Here is an 18,976-nt window from a genome sequence, read left to right on the forward strand (position 1 = left end):
CAGCGTGAGGAAGCTTGACCAGCAGCCTACACAAGCATTCACTCAGTGTAGCCAGGAACCATGTTGCAGCCGAGGATGGAAAATCCCGGCTTCCCCTTTGTCAATGGAGGCGGCACGTCTCCTGCCATAGGGAAAGCTCCGCCCTGGAACTGTGCAGTGGAGTCAGAAACTGGAAGACCCAGGAATCACTCCTCACTGGAAGCTTAGTCAGCGAACAAGAAGAAATCCCCAGCAGAGACGCTCAGGGGTCCAGGAGCGCTCAACCGTCCAGGAACTGATGGAAGGCTCCACTGTAAGAGCGGCTGTAAGGCTTCAAGGCCAGCACTGGAAAGCTCCCGGGTGAGACGGAGTGACCGCTCAGAGCTTCGGAAGCCCCAACCTGTGAATTAGCTGGAAAGGAAAGCCCACAGTAACAGCAGGTGAGTAGAACTTGCAAAGAATTTGTAAGAGTGAATCCTCAACAGAGGTTGTAGTGGCAGTCTCAAAATTTTATTATTGGCATGGTGTGTTAGGCAAAAAGTATTAGCACAACTGCAGTAAACTGACGTGTAGGGAAGATTATATGGTGCAATATACCTATATTAATAATCAGTGTAATAGATTGTGTTCTTATTTCAACACTAATTGTTGTTCTATGAGGTATTTATTCTGTTGTTTTGTGCATTTTTTGATTAAGAAAATGTTTTTTCGATGTGTGAATAAACTTTGAACTTTGAGAGAAAAGCACAACTGGCGCCAAACCACATGGCCCCTGTCTATGTCCAGATAAACAAACTATGGGGTATATTTACAAGGAAAGTGAAGGAGCGTGGGGTTAGCCTTCTTGGCTTAAAGCCATGCTCCGGCTGCACTGTATGTACAACAATCGGTGCAGCCATGCGTTTTCCTCTGCTCTGGCTCTAATTACAGCTGCCTAGCGCCAAGGCAGGCACCCTTGCACAATAGTGCAAGGGTGCCTGCATTGTGGGAATGTGTGTTTATGTGCAGGAGGGTGTCACTTCCAGCACATAAATAATCTTGCATGTCGATTTGTAACTGCTATGTGTGCTGCTTTGTGCATGTAAATATGCCCAAGCCGAATGCTCTTAGGGAAAGCAGAAGCTACACTTGCGTAAATGTCACCTCAGAAGGTTGTATTTGTAGGACAAGAGAACACAGTCGGTCCTGAGCATTAACCAGATCGAATATTCTCTGAAACTCATCAGAATAATGAGTACTGCTATTTAACTTAAATAGTTTACTGGGCATCTTTTTACCACAAATAAAACCTGACTTTTCCTAAATTTGTCTGCCTGTATTTTATATTGAATGCTAATAAGTATACTAAGTGAAATTAGACTATCTGCCCCCACAATACTTTCTAAGAGTAAATCTTGAATGTTGAACCTTGCTGACCCCTGAAACTGAAAGGCTCGCGTGAATCACAAGACAATGGAAAAATGTGCTGAATGTTTTGCATTTTTGCCCTCGAGTTCCACAGGCCTTGAGAACTGGTCTGTCGCTAATCAAAAACTAGAAGCTATAAGGTGCCCTTTCTAGTCAGATCAATGCCTTCAACTGAGAAATGGCCTATAACACTTTTTTAGAACAATTTTTAGTTTATTTTTAACCTTTGCAGGCAACTAAACCCTGCAATTTGCACTTTATGGAAACTGGTCATTCTCTGACCTATTTGATAGACTTCTTACACTTTTGATTACCCGTTGATTTTATAATTTATCACTATTTTATTGTGTTTTCTATTGATCCTGGGGATCAATACTCAATACTCAATAACATTATATGCTAATGGCCCACACACTTTCACCCAATTCCCGTTACGCTGAGGGTCAAGTTTTGATGACGTGATCCGTTGTTTCTTTTACAGGCTCATATTAAATATTTCCATCTACATAACTGAACTAAATATCAACTCTCTTTCCTCTTGTCGATGGACCAATTGGTTGAGTAGCTGATGGTAACAATAGTACTATCTAACTAATCTAGTTAGCTAAATAATCGCAAACTCTCGGTAAGATTTATAAATTTTATCGAAAAAAAATTGAAAAATAATGCTCATCGCATGCAGGTTACAAGGCAAACAAAGAAATCTCACGAAAGGGAGAAGAAACATCAGCAAAATGCAAACAGTGTCACACTCATCCATGAACAATATGCAAATGAAGGAGTGGAAAGATGAAGAGATATACGTTTCAGAGACAAAAATAAATTTTCAAAAAGTATTATGCAAATTTTATAGACATTAAGCTATACCACCCCGAGATCACTTAGTAGAAAACTACCCCCTTGGCCATAAGGGGTAGCAGAGGTTCCCCGAGTGAAGGTTCAACGGACAAAGGATTGAGGACTGGAACAGGAAAAATGGGTAGGCCTCAATCTGAATACAGCAAACCGACAGACAGTGACGATCTCCCATCTCTCTTTCTCTTACCTGTCCTATTGATACCGCTCTGTGTTCTTCTCTTCTCGCTCTTGCTCAAAACCACCCCCATGGAGGCACCCAGTTATACCCTAAAACATACATGTCCAACCCATAACAGTTGAAACAATTCCTAAAACTCAGCTCCTCATTGGAGGGTGTAGGCGGGTTTAATCACACCACTATGATCACATTCATATTTCTACAGTCTTCTTTGTTTTACACTGTTCGCATTACAAAATCTACGTTAAACAAAAGAGAGAGTAAGGGTAATTAGGGATCACACTCCCAGTCCCCAAGGCAATTATATCTAAACAAGTCCCAGGGACGAAGGCATCCTTGTGGTGTTAGAAAAATGAGAAATAGTATCAAAAGGAAAAAGTCTTTCCTTTTTGAAGAAAACCCCTCACTCTCCAACCTAGTTGGTGACATGCTTCATCATCGGGGTCCACCCAATAGCCGAATGCCACTTGGGTGTGCTTCAACGCCTGGACTACAGTGGAGCTTTTTGTTTTGTTTGTGTGAAAGATAGTGTACGTGACTAAATTAAAAAATATCTTTGTTGTACTCCCTAAATCTTTATTTGGAGCAACAAGATATGGTTAAAAACAAGAGAGATACTTATAATGGTTAAATTGACCAGAAAGTATCAGTGTTTTAAGTGTGAAGGTCTATGGTCAACATGTTCCAACCTATATGTGATAATACTAGGTTTTCGTCAGGACCAAGAGCTGAGATGGGAAGGTCGGTGCACGCTAAGGCGCATCTGTCACCTGGTTCAACTAATAGCCAGACCGTGTTCTTATGGTGAGACAACTCTGCATCATTCTGTGTAGGGATAAAACATTTTCTGAAAGAGATAGAGCACAACATTTGTGCACAGTTATGTACATTCGGACTATGATAATGTCATTACATCTATTTTACATTTCTCCATTTAGTAAATATGCGTATTGCAAATTGTATTATCACGGCATATTCACTTGGTACTGGCTCACTGATGCATTTCAGTTAGGATTCTGAATTCTGCTCCTATCTTGTCATTCCATACCCACATACAATCAATGTCAAGAGTGGGTGTCATGCGGATCTCTTCATTCCAGAGCCTGTAGCAATGTGACTGTGTGAGTCTATATTCATTCATCAGTTCAGGGTGCCAGTGAAAGGTTTTAAACGACAGACATTGGAGGGAACCAAGGGATTAAAAAACCAACATACGGGAATCTATTGGGGGTTTCGCCCCATGGAGACCATGGGGAGCTGGCTATAAAGGCATTCTGTAGGGCAAAAAATGGAAGGGATTAAAATTCTATTATCTCCACAATAGAAGACAGGACAGGAATCTATGCGGTGCCCACCCGCAAAGGTATTGCATGGAGTTGTTCCACGGAACACAGAGTGGCCACTCACACTCCAATTCACACGTACTCACGTTCCATAACCTCTAGCGCCATCGTTAAACCTACGGATAAGCCCCACGGGATCCCGAGGATGTAAACGGGTCTTGACCGGTGTCTTTTATGTCAGACCCGTTTGTATACGTGCTCACTGGTCTGGTCATGTGATCACGCGGCCATTGGAATGGGGGCCCGGCGGTGGGCATGGTTATGCGCGACTTGCTAGTTTCAGGGGGTATGGTTAACAAAGCAGGGTGCTCCTCTGTAGTTAAGGGAGTTGCTAAAAATACTCGAGCCTAATAACGGTGCCCGATCAGGAGGAAGCAGGCAAAACAGGTTAGTACCACACAACTGTAGGAAGTGAATGTAGAGGCTTCACTGATCCTATAAGCCAAGTGGTTACATCCATTTATGTTATGATGTGCACTTTCAAAGCATTATGCGCTCTGACAGAGGTGTAGTGGACATATCTTGTCTAGATATCTGGGATGGGAAAATAACATCGAGATTTCAATGCTTACTGATCACATTAGCCCGGTGATGGCCATATCAGTGGTGCGTTGAGGTTTTTTTTCTCATGTCCATGAAGGGGGTTGGCACAGAAGGGATAACACTATTGGATAATCAGTGACTCATATTTGAAACCCACTATCGGTGTCGATAATATTTGCTGTTTACTGGTAGGTTGTTACATTTTTCCAGTTTTTTTACATTGGTATTTAGGTAGTGGAATTATGTACCTCATCTCTGTTTTACTGTGCTCCACGGTATATTATTGTTTAAACCGTTGGTATTGGTAGCTAGCCTGTATACCCAGCGTTGTTCTTTATCAAATAGGCGTTGGGAAGTTTTTTGGCCGGGTTTTACTACTTCTATCACTGTACTCTAGAAACTTGGGAGAATAATATGGACTGGTGTATGTTCAGAGAAAAGACAGTGTTTACGGCCCAAGGCTGCCCCAGAAAATGGGCCCTCATCTGGTCACAGTGGAACTCCTATCGTGGAGATATTTACATTCCCCACAGAGTATTGAGCTTGACGATTTGCTTCCTCCTTGAAAGTTTTCACTGCATGTAATTTGCTATTGCATTGCCTCGACTCTCATGCATGTATCTGTACTGTACTGATTTAAATGATGATATGCCGATGTTTGTTTAATAAAAAGTTACAACAACAACAAAAAAGAACACTGGGCATTTTACCAGGGTTAACCAAAGTTGCAATATCAGCAGATAAGCAAGATTCAGAAAGAACAAAGCCTGTAAAATGTCTAGTTTTTTACATGCACAGTTTTAGCAGTCCTGAGCTCCATCAGGAACCGTGTTTCCATCGTCTCTGAGGGCAGAAGGGGGATTGCAAAGTTGGCATTAGGTTATGAAGCAATAAAAGGCTAGTTGAATGATTAATGTGTGTGTACAAAGTAAGGAAGTGTTATGTCACTGGACAGTGAAGGGTAAGGACAGGCCACAAAGGGACACAGACATAAATGGGTAAATGAATGCATAAGAAAAAAAATGGAGAAAGAAACGAAGGGATAGACGGCTGGACAATGCAGGGGTAGGGAGCAGTAAATTCATAGCTGGATTGATCATGCAAGAGTACAGGAAAGGGATAGTTGGCTAGATGACGCCTCAGTAGTGAAGAGTGAAACGAAGATAGATAAGAATAAAAGAGATAGAAATTAATGGAGGAACAGATTGTTGGTTGAGGTGGGGTGAGAACATTGTAGGATCAAATTCTGGATAGTGCAAGGGTAGAGAGTAAGGAAGGAAAAGATGGATAGGTGAAGCATCCAGTGGCGGCCGGCATGTCTTGCGGGTGGTGAGGCGGGCGTGGGGGGTCACGGGGATGTTGTGCGGGCGGGTGGGGAGTGTTGGAATAAAAAAAAAATGAAAAACTTACCTTGAGGCTGGGTTCCGCGTCTTCTCTGCTCCTGCTCTCCTACTGCCGACTCTGACAGGAACAGGAAGCAGGCAGCCACGCACCCTCCCCTAAGCCAATCACAACGCTGCAATGCAGCGTTGTGATTGGTCTGATCGCCGTGACACAGCACTCAGCCAGGGGCAGGAGGGTTGGGCATGTTCTCCATGCAGGCTCAGCCTGCATAGAGGTGCGCATGGGAGTGCACATGACTGGTTGGGGTGGCCCGAGAGGGCCGACCAAACAGTCATTGCGCTATCAGGAGTGAGTAAACCACTTCTCCCCTTCTCTGAAAGCAGAGCAGGCCCGCCCACCCACCTTCTCCAAAGCAGAAGGGCAGAAGCATAAAATGATAATGACTCTTTATTTTATTACTATTTTATGTTTCATACTGCTTAAAAGCAGTGGGGTGATGCTCCTCCGCCCTAGCGGAGGAGCCGCTCCCGAAAGCATCAGCGGAGAGCAAAGAAGGGCTAAGAGGAACGCAGAGCAAGGTACAGAATAATGAATGAACAATGCAGGTTCAGAATGAAATAAGTACTAGAGGCATCATCTCACTAAAATTGGATGTAGGAGGTACTTAGACGATGCACAGTGTGGACTTACCTATTTTTCTGCACTACTAGAGGACAAAGAAAGATTCAGTGTGTTGATAGCAACCATTACATTTTTCTGTCATTGAAGATATCACTAAACTTCAGAAACACCTGCTTTCAGAAACAGTCCCTTATCAGCTATGACGGAGCGCAGACTGAATGAAAAAGTGAATGCATTAGTGAGAAGATCATTTTGCAGAATTTCCAGTCAGTCTATAATCCCAGGAGGGCTTCTTCCTGTGAACTGGTGACTTTAGACTAACTTCAGCGGGCATCTCCGCATCTCCGTCTCTAATCTTAGCTCTCCCATTCCTCCTCCTTTCTTCTAGATATGACTGCTTGCTCTTGGTGGACTCTGTGGCGTCTCTAGGAGGAGTTCCGATATTCATGGACAAGCAGGGTAAGAATTGTATTAATCCTATTACATATTACCATAGCAGACATGACCTCTTTCTGATTTGGCAGCCAAGGGGATGCTACCATGAGAGTGCTGTGTCCTAATAATGTAATGTTAAGCGAGTGAGGTATAAGGGAACTCTGGAACTCTTGAAACTTAGTTCTGCTCATACCAATATCCACTAACATTTAAAAATAACTGACAACCTGTTACTGTACATCTCTTTACCCAAGTCCCCCAGTTCAGCCTAATAGTGTAGTAGATTGTAACTGGGCATATAGTAGTGCATCATTTTATGGCATTTAGTATGGGATACGATTTATAGTAGAGCATGCACAGTTAACTCTAAGTCATGCTTTTACTTGTAGTTTATCAAAATAGTATGCTTTTCCAACCATTCAAAACATTTCTAGGAGTCTGTTTGACTTCCTAAAATGTTTGAGATGTTTGCCTTTTCTCATGATGAATATTCCCTTTCACCATTGCATGTAAATTGGAAACTGAGAAATCTTTTTATTTTTCCCTGAACATACCCATTATTCTTGTCCTCTGGTGTTATTGGCATATTCTGAAATTCTGTCATAAGAGTCACCTGCTGCCAGCTGAACTGTAATGTCTTGCAAGGAATTCCCCATTCTTTCCATGTTTTTCCCCAGTTTTTTGCTCTCAACTGCACCTACATTCTGGATTTCTGCTGTGTATTTTGACCATATTGTCTGAGATGTCTGTTAAACAAGCCCCAGAGATAAGTACACAATTTTAAGTGGTAACAGCAGAGGCCCTGTCAGATCACAATTAGAGGATCGTAGTGCAAAAAGGGGTTACTGGGTTGCAGCTGTGGGAATTGGAATTGTTTGCCGCTGATGTCCTGGAGTCCATCTTCCTACGGCTAAAGAAACTGGGCTTAGAACCCAGTCAAACAACAGTCACAATAATTCAGTCCAGCCAAGTGCTATTTTCAGGAAAATAAAGTACTTTTAATTCACAAGAGAAAAATGTCCTGAGCATCACTCTTTATATAAGAAGAAGTCCAGTTTTTCTTCTGATTTTGTAGATTTTATTCAAGAAGACAGAACACCGATTTCCAGTGTAGCGAGGCCTACGAGCGACACACACGAGCTCTTACGGGCAACAGACCACTCTTTATGTTGAACATCTAGTTCCAGATGAGGAACGTGAAGATTTATAAGGACCTCAAATATTACATCGTTACAGATTGACTAAGCTGTTTGACTACAGAGTTGAAGGATTTTGAAACTGAGCCCTGAGGAAGTCAGAGATGCTGAAGCATAGTTAATCTGACGAAACACGTGTTGGCTATGAAGTGCAATGAAGTATTAAAAGGTCAGACATGTTGAAATTGAAGATTGATGAATAAAATCTACAAAATCAGAAGAAAGACTGGACTTCTTCTTATATAAAGAGTGGTGCTCAGGACATTATTCTCTTGTTTATATATGAGAACCAGAGATCTCGTCCTCATTCTAGGTACAAAGTGGCTGTCCCTGTTCCTTGGAGCACACCCCGTTGACTGATGAAAAAAAGCGGGGATTGATGTAACCTTATTGTGCGCAGAAAAGCCTTGCCATTGTTTTTTTGTCTTCTAGTACTTTTAATTCACAGTAAAACAGAACTCAACACAATTAGATAGAGGGTTTGCCTGTAAGGTTGACAGTCTCACCCATGGGCTCTAAATTAAGTACTACACCCTCTACAGTGCCTCTTTTACTAGCTCTACAGCATCCCATAATATCTGTGGTGACAACACCGCAATTTCGTATAAGCAAAATTACACACATTTGCGCGTTCAATAAGAAGTTGACCCATCTTGTCAAACGGTTCTTACGCCCCTAGAGTCGTCAGTGACAAAGTTAACTTCCCATGGCAGGATTAACTTTGTGTGTTTTGGAACAATATTTTGAGGTTAGGTTTTGCTTTATACGCTCAGCAGAAAGGCAATTTGGCTGGCACTGGATGGTACGTTCATCAAACTTGCAACATCTGTATCTTCGACATCACTTGTCCGCGGTGACACTTACAGTCCTCACTCGGTCCACTGAGGTGATCAGCATGGCAACCAGCTCAGTGGGTGCTTATCTTCAGTAGTTGCACGCTCCAGGCTGAGGCCAGTCTTACATTTCAGCAGTGGTGACTGCTGCTTGGGCAATACGCCACACTTCAGTACTAGGAGCACCAGTCATTGAGGCACACTGCGTGGTTTCAGACCGAATGCTGTTGTTTAGCTGAACATTACTTTGCACATTACAGCTGGCCACATGAATCACATTCAGGAAGACTGGATGACCCCTTATGACTCAGGTCAGTACTGACAACACTCCCACTTGACAGTTAGCTTCTTTTGGGCCTTTCACATACCAAAATTACAGTTGGACATCTCCTGGACAGTCTCCTCCTTCTACAAAGCCACATGGTCTACTTCCCTCTCTCAACAGACAGACTACTAGGCAGACCCATAGCCTCTCGAACAAGTTCTGCTTGCTTTGGGAGGCTGCCTGTCATGCATACGCAAGCCCTTGTCTCACAGCAGCTCTCTGAGTACTCTGCGGAGCACACCTTTTCTTGGTCACGAAGAACTTGGATCTGTAATAAAATGGGTGGTTAAAGTCCCTCTGTTATAGTCATTTTCAAGGCAGGGGAATGCAGATACACTGTCTAACGTCATGGAACTCATTTGAAGTTGTTCCATTTCAAATATAATTTCCTAACTGTAGTATAGACAAAAGCTTTGGGCAAAGTGGTAGCTCTTACAGCAGGTCATGATGATGCTAGCTCCAATCTGAGTACCCAAAACATGGGCACAATAAAGTGTGAAGACTCAGCATCTATCTGTAATCTGACTTTCTGAAGTTGCAGTCAAGGGCACATAAAAGAAGAGGCTTTTTCTAGAAACTGCCTTATCTTTAACAATATAATCTGATGACTTACCATCTCTCCTCTACCCTGCACCAAATTACAAGGCTCAGAAAAATCTAAGCAGCAATTCCTTGCTAAAAGGTTTGCATAGAATTGCTAAAGGAAGCTCTATTCCTACCCTCCCTCACTTCAGCCTAAGAGTCACCAGTGTACAGTCACAGGAATGCAAAGAATAGATTTCCACTGTCTGGGGAAGCTCTTGGGTAGTGCTAAACCAGGGACTGTAAATATGGATCCCGTTCATCCCCGCGAATATACTCACATCACAGACAGAGGGCCTGATTTAGATATTGGCGGATCGGGTCCCACCGTGCCTTTTTTGGCAGTCCACACTATTTTTATGTTGGCTAATGCATAGCTGAAAGACCACCACGGCCCGCCGTCACCTCCAGGAAATCTCAACCGTGTTGACAGCTGGATAGGCCTAAGCGGCTATTGGAGGTGGTAAGGCCACTTTGCATGCATACCAATCAGGTTGTGCGTCCCCGCCAACACAGGTGTGGCGGTCAAACCTCCACACCTGAGTTGGTGAAATGGAACACATATAGTGCACAAACTCACCTTCACTCACCTTCCCACTACCAGTGCCACCATAGACCCGATCCTACACGTCCTGCCTCTGCTGCTGTTAGCTGATCATGACACAAACCATCTGTAAATGAATGCTGGGATCAAATGAAATTGCAAAGACCTAAGGCAACTCAAATATAATCAAGACATGACAATAATCCATAATTAAACCTGAAGGGACAAAAGCACCATAGTATAAACAAATAAAAATATGTTTTATGAAAGCAGTGCAATAAATATTGATAATAAAAAGATCCACATGCTTACTACAGTCGTAGCAACATTCACTCAAACATTCTATGCAATGAAGACAAAGAATACATGGACATAGTAATATAAACCAGAGAGATATCATAAGTTTTCTCATAAATTATATATATATTATTAATCCTAAGTATCTGATCAGTCTACATGATATAATCATCAATGTTTTTTTTGCAGCAGCAATCAGTGGATAGGAAACAAATTAGTTTCCAAATGACTGCACTTTATATTTGTTTATACTATGGTGTTCTTTTCCCTTCAGGTTTAATTATGAATTATTGTCATGTCTTGATTATATTTAGGTTGCCCTAGGGCTTTGCAATTTCATGTTGCAAATCAACACCATTGTCGCCTGTACCAATGGTAACCTGCCCCATTACCTGATACCTTTTCACTTGGCTGTTCACATTTGCCAAGAAATCGAGCATACCAATGTGCAATGCATATGTCTCTAATGTTGACGTTTACAAAATTAACACATCTGTATAACCACAATGTGTTCATAAGTTTGGTGCCAGCTGCCTTCCAAAAAAGGACACTTGCACAAAAATGGATATCAAATAAAAAAATCAAAAACTCGCCAAACAGGTTGTGTAAATAAAGTATGAAAATAGTCACAATAAAAACATATGCATCACACATCATTGGGATAAGTGCATCCTGTAGAAATTGCACCAGGTGAACTGCAACCCTCACCTCATAGATTATGTGGAAGATCAATGGCAGTCCCAAATTTGAAGAACTCTACACAATCATCCATGTAACATTTCTCCTTGTCTAGTGCAAGTCCTGTATTGCATACAATTTAAATTTGCACATAATGTTACAAGGTATAATGCATATGTGCACATACGTATCAGCAATCTAGGTGAGACAAACACACCTGTAGTAAAATATCCTTAAATAATGTCTCAACATCAATTTATTGGTGCAAGTGTCCACTGCTATGTTGAATGCCTGCATCTAAATTCAAATCACCATCAGATACCATGTGAACCAGTGTCAGCACTTAACGGACAAGTTACTTACCTTGGGTATTGCCTTACCTGGCAGAGATATAATCTACCCGCATGTTCCTAACTTAAGAATATCCTAGTCGCCAGGCTGGATTCGGAAGACTTTTGTTCAAGCAATACTCTTGCACGCTTGTAAGTGGCATTGGTCAGCTCCGTTTGACGTCGGAGTCATATGCGCCGGAAGTGACATCCGCGTCACCTATATAGGCCCCACCTCAGGGCATTGACGTCAGTTACTTTTCACAACTTCCACACCAGGATGCAAGTGCACTGACAGTGGTGTGTCTAGAACAGCTAGGCTCCTGAAAGGGATCAGCTCTGACCCTAGAAACCTGTCCGCAGTGTGGGGGAGATGGTAGAGTTGGTAAGGAATCTGTGGTTACATTATGTCTCCATCAGATAAGGTTCTACTGAAGGTAAGTAACTTGCCCATATGATAGAGACATCTAGCCACATATTCCTTACCTTAGAATAGATACCAACGCAATACAATCCCTGGAGGAGGGATTGTGGACCAGATCAGACCAGGAAGTCCTGCAGGACAGAGCGTCCAAAAGGGCCGTCCCTGCGGACTTGACTGTCCAGGTAGTAGTGCTTAGTGAATGTGTAAAGTGATGCCCACATTGCTGCCTAACAAATGTCAAGGCTTGGAACCGCGTTGCAATGCTGTGGTCGCAGTCTTAGCTCTAGTGGAATGAACTCTTCATTAGGTTGTTTCTTGGCCAGAGCTTAGCAAATTTTGATGCAGAGGATGACCCATCTGTGAGATAGTCCTCTTCTGCACCACAAGACCTTCTTTGATCCACAAAGAGTTGGTTGTCCACCTGGAAGTCTTTAGTGCGGTCAAGGTAGAAGAACAACAATCTTTTTGGGTCCAGGCGGTGAAGTCACTCCTTCTCTTTAAAGAGGTGCAAAGGAGCATAGAAAGTGGGTGAGGTGACTGATTGCCCCACGTGGAATGGTGCTACCAACTTAGGTAAGAAAGAGTCCCTAGTGCAAAGCACCAACTCAGGGAGGATTGTCAGGTAAGGAAGATTGGATGACAGAGCCTGCTCACCCTCCTGGCAGAATTTATTGGCACCAAAAAGTGTGTTTTGATGACAAGTAGCTGGATGGGGCAGTTGTGCAAATGTTTGAACGGAGCACACCTCAGAAATGTGAGAACCAAGTTAAGGTCCCACTGAGGTACGATGAATGGGACATGTGGGAACATATGTACAAGACCCCTAGGAAATCTCTTTACAATAGGGGATTTAAATTAAGAGGGTTAGTTTGGCAGCCTCATGAAGGCAGACAAGGCTGAAAGGTATCCCTTAAGAGTGCCCAAAATAGAGCCCTGCTGGGCAAGGGTCAAAATAAGAGAAGGACTTTAGAGAGGGCAGCAGAAAGAGGATCAACAGACCGTTCTGTACAATATTTTACACATATCTGCCACCAGTAGGTGTACACGGTCTTTGTAGAGGGACGCCCGGCTGCCAAAAATCACATCACAGACTTCGGGTGGAGATTGAATGCTGTCAGCTGCCACCGCTCAATCTCCATGCAAGAAGGTGTATAGTTGACAGGTTCAGGTGGAGGACTCTCCCCTGCTGCTGTGACAGAAGATCCTGCCGAAGGGGCAGCCAGAACGGAGGATCGATGGTCAGTTGGAGAAGCTTGGGAAACCAGACTCTCCATGCCTAGTCCGGAGCCACAAGAATGATGTGGGCCTGGTTGCTAATAATCTTCTTGGGCACTCTGGACAGGAGTGGTATTGGTGAAAAGGCATACAGGGGCCTTGAGCTCCACTTGAGATGAAAAGTGTTGCCAAGCAAGTACCGCCTAGGAAACTCCTGTGCCCAAAAGTGCTGACATTGGGCATTCTCGGTGGAGGCAAACAGATCCAGCCAAGACTTTCTCCACTTCTGAAAGAGACTTTACGCCACCTCTGGATGGAGATGCCATTCTTGAGCCGCTAGGCATCAACAACAAGCTGAATTTGTCTGCCCTGACGTTCAGGGAAGCTGGCAGGTGTTGAACCACTAGAGATAAGCTCTGCCAATCCAGCCATGTCCAGGGATGCAGGGCCTCTTGGCAAAGGGTCCAGGACCACTCCCTGCCTTGTTTGTTGCAGTACCACATGGTGGTGGTGTTGGCTGTGAATACCTGAACTAGCTTTCCCTTGATGAAAGGGAGGAAAGCTTTCAATTCCAAGCAAATCACTCTGAGCTCCAGCAAGTTGATGTGGAGTCCGAATTCACCTGGAGACCAGAGTCCTATGATCTCCACCTCTCCCAAATGGCCGCCCATCCCAGGAGTGACGCATCTGTCACTACTGTGTGATCTGGTTGGGGAAGGGAGAGGGGTCTGCCTCTGACCCAATATCAGCTGGTCAGCCACCATTCCACATCCTGTGCAGTTCCTGCCGAAATCTGGACCATGTCAGAGATGCCACTGATGCTGCGCCCACTGGAGATTCAGGTCCCACAGCAGCCTCAGAGTCAGTCTCACTGAAATCCAGGATAGAGGCTGAAATATCAGTATCATATCCTGAATATCCTGGACTCAATCGACAACATGAAAAATCACAAGGCAACATGTAGTTTACTCAACTATTGTAGCAGACCTCAAATAAACAATGATAGAGCTAAACTCAATGTACCAATCAATTATAAAAAAAGGGTCCATTTTATTAGTACAACATTTTTAAAAGATGGTTCGAAATTCATCAATCAATTGATGAGACACATTATTATTACTTATTAATTTAATTTATAATGCGCACAGCTACCCTTGACAGGGTTTCCCGGCGCAGGCATGTCCACTACTGCAGACTGAGTGAACGGAGAGCCAATTACTAAGAGAAATGCCAGGTCTTAAGATCTCGGCAAAACTTAAGGTAGGAAGATTCGTGTTTCATAGAACTTGGGAGGGAATTCCAAAGTCTAGGTCCGAGACATGAGAAGGAGCGGCCGCCCATTCTGGTTAGTTTGAAACTAGGTGTTACATAATCACCTTGAGTGGACAAACGTAAAGACCGAACAGGGACATATGGATGGATAAGTTCCTCAAGGTAGACAGGAGCGGTCCCTTGTTTGATTTTAAAGACATAGCACAGGGTCTTAAATTTAATGCGGTTGTCAATGCGGAGCCAATGCAGGTCCCGAAGGAAAGGAGAGAAGGAGATTTTCCTTGGGAAGTGGCATAGGAGGCGGGCTGCGGAATTCTGGACCACATGGACACATACAAACAATAACAGGACAATGCTCTAGCACATTAAGAACAATTTACCTGTGAATGCTTGATCTCATTGTCACACAATATATATATGAATTATCACAAAAATAAATATAAAATCACAACAAATGAAGACAATGCATACAATAAAACATGTGACGAGCCACACAGAAACAAGAGAAACATAAGGTTAATAAAATGATGTAGTGCTGGTTCTTTAAAGTATCGACATGCCTCTCGGCGAACATAGCACCTTCATCAGGAAACCACATTGAAGGACGTTATCTACAAAAATGAAAGTACATTGAGTAAAGGGAAACTCTCTTGTGTTATGAGATATGTGGCGTGCCCATACCAAGCGTGAAGCAAAAGTATCAAATGCACAAACTGGGTTTGATAAGTAACCAAATAGGGATGTGTGGTGTTCTGAATTTTCCTGTTTCGTCCTCTGACAACTCATGCACTATATTCTCTTCTGTGCAACCGGCCTTTGTTAAAGTTGCTATGCTGTGATGTAATTTAAAATGTATTTAGAATCAATTTTCTAGGGAAAGATGTTATCTTTTGGATCTGTTGGCAGTTGCTTCTAGCTGTTGGTGGCTGAGATCTCTTGTACTTGGATGGCTTACACCTGTTCCTGTTTTTCAACTATTTACTGTGTTCTGCCAGTGCTTTGTAATTGGAAGGCATCACCTCAGGTTGCTTAGTGATGAACTCAAAGACAATAATAAAAGAATCTCAGATCTGACAAATACATTTCAAAATTAAGTATAGAATGTCAAATACCCAAATAGGAAAGAATAGAAAAGACAAAACAGATTAGTTAGTGTGTGAAATCAGAAATAATATGCTCCCAAGAACCAAATTAGATGGATGTCTTTACATGTATATATATACTTCAAAAAGCAGCCACGGGGCATCTGCCACATCCAGACAAATATGGTATTAAAATAATATAGATAGTGATATCTGTCAGGGAATATATATGAATGCAAAAGATTTACTATACATGATCAGAGGGAGTCAATTATAGACAGTAGCTTGTCTTGTGACGATAATATACAATCAAGAAATGAAATGTCAACACTGCCTAAGATAATATCTAAAACAGATGGAATAATATGAGAATCAGAACTGAAATTACTATCAGAACCTAAGGTTATATACATATTCTGTGAATCTGAATAAGGATGTAATAAAGAATACCGTACATGTATATGGATGGCTAGTATGCAAATCAAATGCTAGACAAGAATCATTCTTCTGTCAGAAATCGATTATTGAAGGTATGAGACACAAAGTCGTCAAGGAGAAGGGAGCGTCACCATACAGGATAGTCATCTGACTCAGGCAATATTGTTGAGGAGGAGTCCGAATTCCGCTGGAGACCAGAGTCATCTGATCTCCAACTCTCCCAGATGGCCGCCTCATCCCAGGAGTGACACATCTGTCACTACTGTGTGATCTGGTTGGAGAAGGGAGAGGGGTCTGCCTCTGACCCAATCTCATTTGGTCAGCCACCGCTGCACATCCTGTGCAGTTCCCGCCAAAATCTAGACCATGGCAGAGATATTCCCCTGAAGCTGGGCCCACTGGAGCTTCAGGTCCCACTGCAGAGCCCCATAGGCTATCTGGCATATGCCACTAGCAGGATGCCATGAGGCCCAGCAACCTCAGAGTCAGTCTCACCGAAATCCAGGATTGAGGCTGAAATATTGGTATCATGGCCTGAAAATCCTGGGCTCGCCATTCAGGAGGAGAGGACCAAAACTGCATTGTGTCCAGAACAGCTCAAATGAAAGGGTGCATCTGAGAGGGAGTCAGGTGTAGCTTCAGCGTGTTGATAGTAAACCCCCGCGAAAGCAGGATTTTCGCCGTAGTCTGGAGGTGGCAAAGAACAGTCTGGGGCCAGCTTGCCTTCAACAGGTAGTCACTAATATAGGAGAAGACTGGCACCCCTGATTTGCGCAGTAGAGCTGAAACCACCACCATCACCTTGGTGAACACCAGAGGGGCACTGGTAAGGACAAAGGGGAGCACTGTGAACTGAATGTGCTTGTGGCCTACTGTGAACTGCAGGTAGTGACGATGGGCAGGCAGGAAGTCATTGTGAAAATAGGTGTCCTGCGAGCCCTATGCTAACATCTGCTCTCCAGGGTCTAGGGAAGACAAAACCTGAGCTAGGTGAGCATTTTGAACATTTCCTTTTTGTAGAAGTAGTTGTGGGATCGCACATATAGAATAGGTTCAGAGTATATGGCGACACCTACAAAAATCCACACTAAGCATAGAATATTCCACTAACACCCAACTTGCCTTTGAAATTAAAGAAAATGATAGAACTAGCTAATGTTCCTGCCACAGAGGTAGTCAACCACTATAACTTACTAACAGAAAACCCTTTCTACCAACAAAAGGAAGACAAACTTAGTCACCTAATCAATTATTTTTAACACGCATGGGTGGGCAGGCTGCATCAGTCAGGACCATGGTGGAATGTCCATGATAGCACCCTTGCTCAGGAGGCCAAAACAAACAACACATTGGAAGGATGGCCCAATGCCTTCCAATCTACACTAGGCTGAATTCAACCTAAACTTTTCAAATTTATCAAAGCAATACAATAGGAGCACAGCTACTAAGAACTATGAATAGAACAATCTGTAACTTCAATTGGCCCTAAACTTAACAAACTAAAAAAAATGTACAAAATGCTACAATGCAAAGTCTGCATCTTTGTAAATAACAAAAGACTAAACTACTCTGAAATAATAGCCAATTCCATCCTTTAAAACACATATAAACCTACCACAAACTTCACAAACTACAAATAATTATGTACAATAAGAAAATAAACGCTGATACATGAAAATATACATATTAATAGTTAGAAAAACAATTACTAAACATCTAACCAACTTAAAAACTAATTCAAATCATCACTTTAAATAAGTACAGCACATAATTTAAACAACTCTATATAACCCCTTCGAGGCTGATGACGAGCTGGGCTCGTCATGGTGTAGCCTCCTCAAACACTGATGACGAGCCCAGCTCGTCATGAACAATGGGTTTTTTAAAAAGTCAGCATGACAGCAGAAGAACAGCAGCGCGCATGTGGATAATGATAAAATAAACACAACATAAACAATATATAACATTTCCCACCCACAATAAACAATCAATATAAAGTTAACCGTTCTGTAGTTGTAGATCTTTCTCCACCTACATGTAACAAATAATAATACTGCAATAAAAGACAATATAACTATTCCAAAAAGCCCCAAACAAAATGCAAAAATATAAACAATCCATTTGAAATCCCTGAAAAAAATCCAAAGTGTGTAGGTTCCATAAAGATCCCTAAAAGGTTTCCCAAAATAATAACCGCTCTTGGAAACCGACGGACTAAATCACCAAAACATAAGTAACATTCCATATTTTAAAAGAACATAATCATACATTAGTTAAACATTGTAAAAAATAAGGCATACAACTAAATATATCAAACAGTAATTTTGAAAAATGTGGCAAAATGTGTAAATTATTAATTACATTTTTGTATAAAATAAACACACTTATTTAATATATACTAATTAAAAATATGTTAAATAATGTACAATAAATTAATAAAAAAATTGAAATGTACGAAATTTATAATGAATGTAAAATTACCTATGAAAATATACTTTATCAAAATATGTATAAAATATGTTCTTGTATTTTTTTCAAATACAAAAAGAAATTCTTTAATTTTCTTGACTTTGTGAGTAACATTTTGTTAAATATATTTTTTGATAAAAACATAATAGTAAACTGTACAATAAATATAAATTATTTTACTAAAAGTTAATTTTATACACCAAAAGTTGACATTTGCTATTCCTACTCCGACCTAAACCAACTTGGGGAAGGTGTTGCACACTAAAAGGGTGACATTTACAATTCTTACTGCAAAGTAAAACAACTTGGAGAAAGTGTTTGACACTAAACACTTTATACGTACTATTCTTACTCCAATCTAAACCAACTCATAGAATGTGTTGGACATTAAGGGACCGATTAGGATCTTGTTAGGAAAGCTTTCCGGTCGAGTCGGTTCCAGAAAGCTTTCAGTACGAATGGCACTCCGGGAGTCAAACCAACCAATTACGATGTGTCCGTATGTTTACGGATTCAGTTCGTTCGGACTCCCATTTCATTGAATGGGAGCCTGTGTACCCAACATGAACACAGGCTCCCATTGA

The 18,976-nt window shown here is 42.1% G+C and overlaps 1 protein-coding gene across 1 annotated transcript in view; it reads left to right on the top strand.

Annotated features, from left to right (window-relative positions):
* Nucleotides 1-18,976, top strand: part of AGXT (alanine--glyoxylate aminotransferase) — a 465,350-nt gene that overhangs the window by 297,461 nt on the left and 148,913 nt on the right. The window contains exon 5 of the mRNA XM_086944021.1: nt 6,662-6,732. Coding sequence (XP_086800147.1) covers nt 6,662-6,732 — 71 coding nt within the window. The remainder of the gene's footprint in view (nt 1-6,661; nt 6,733-18,976) is intronic.

The sequence above is a fragment of the Lissotriton vulgaris genome, chromosome 11 (assembly GCF_964263255.1).
Source record: "Lissotriton vulgaris chromosome 11, aLisVul1.2, whole genome shotgun sequence".
NCBI lineage: Eukaryota > Metazoa > Chordata > Amphibia > Caudata > Salamandridae > Lissotriton > Lissotriton vulgaris.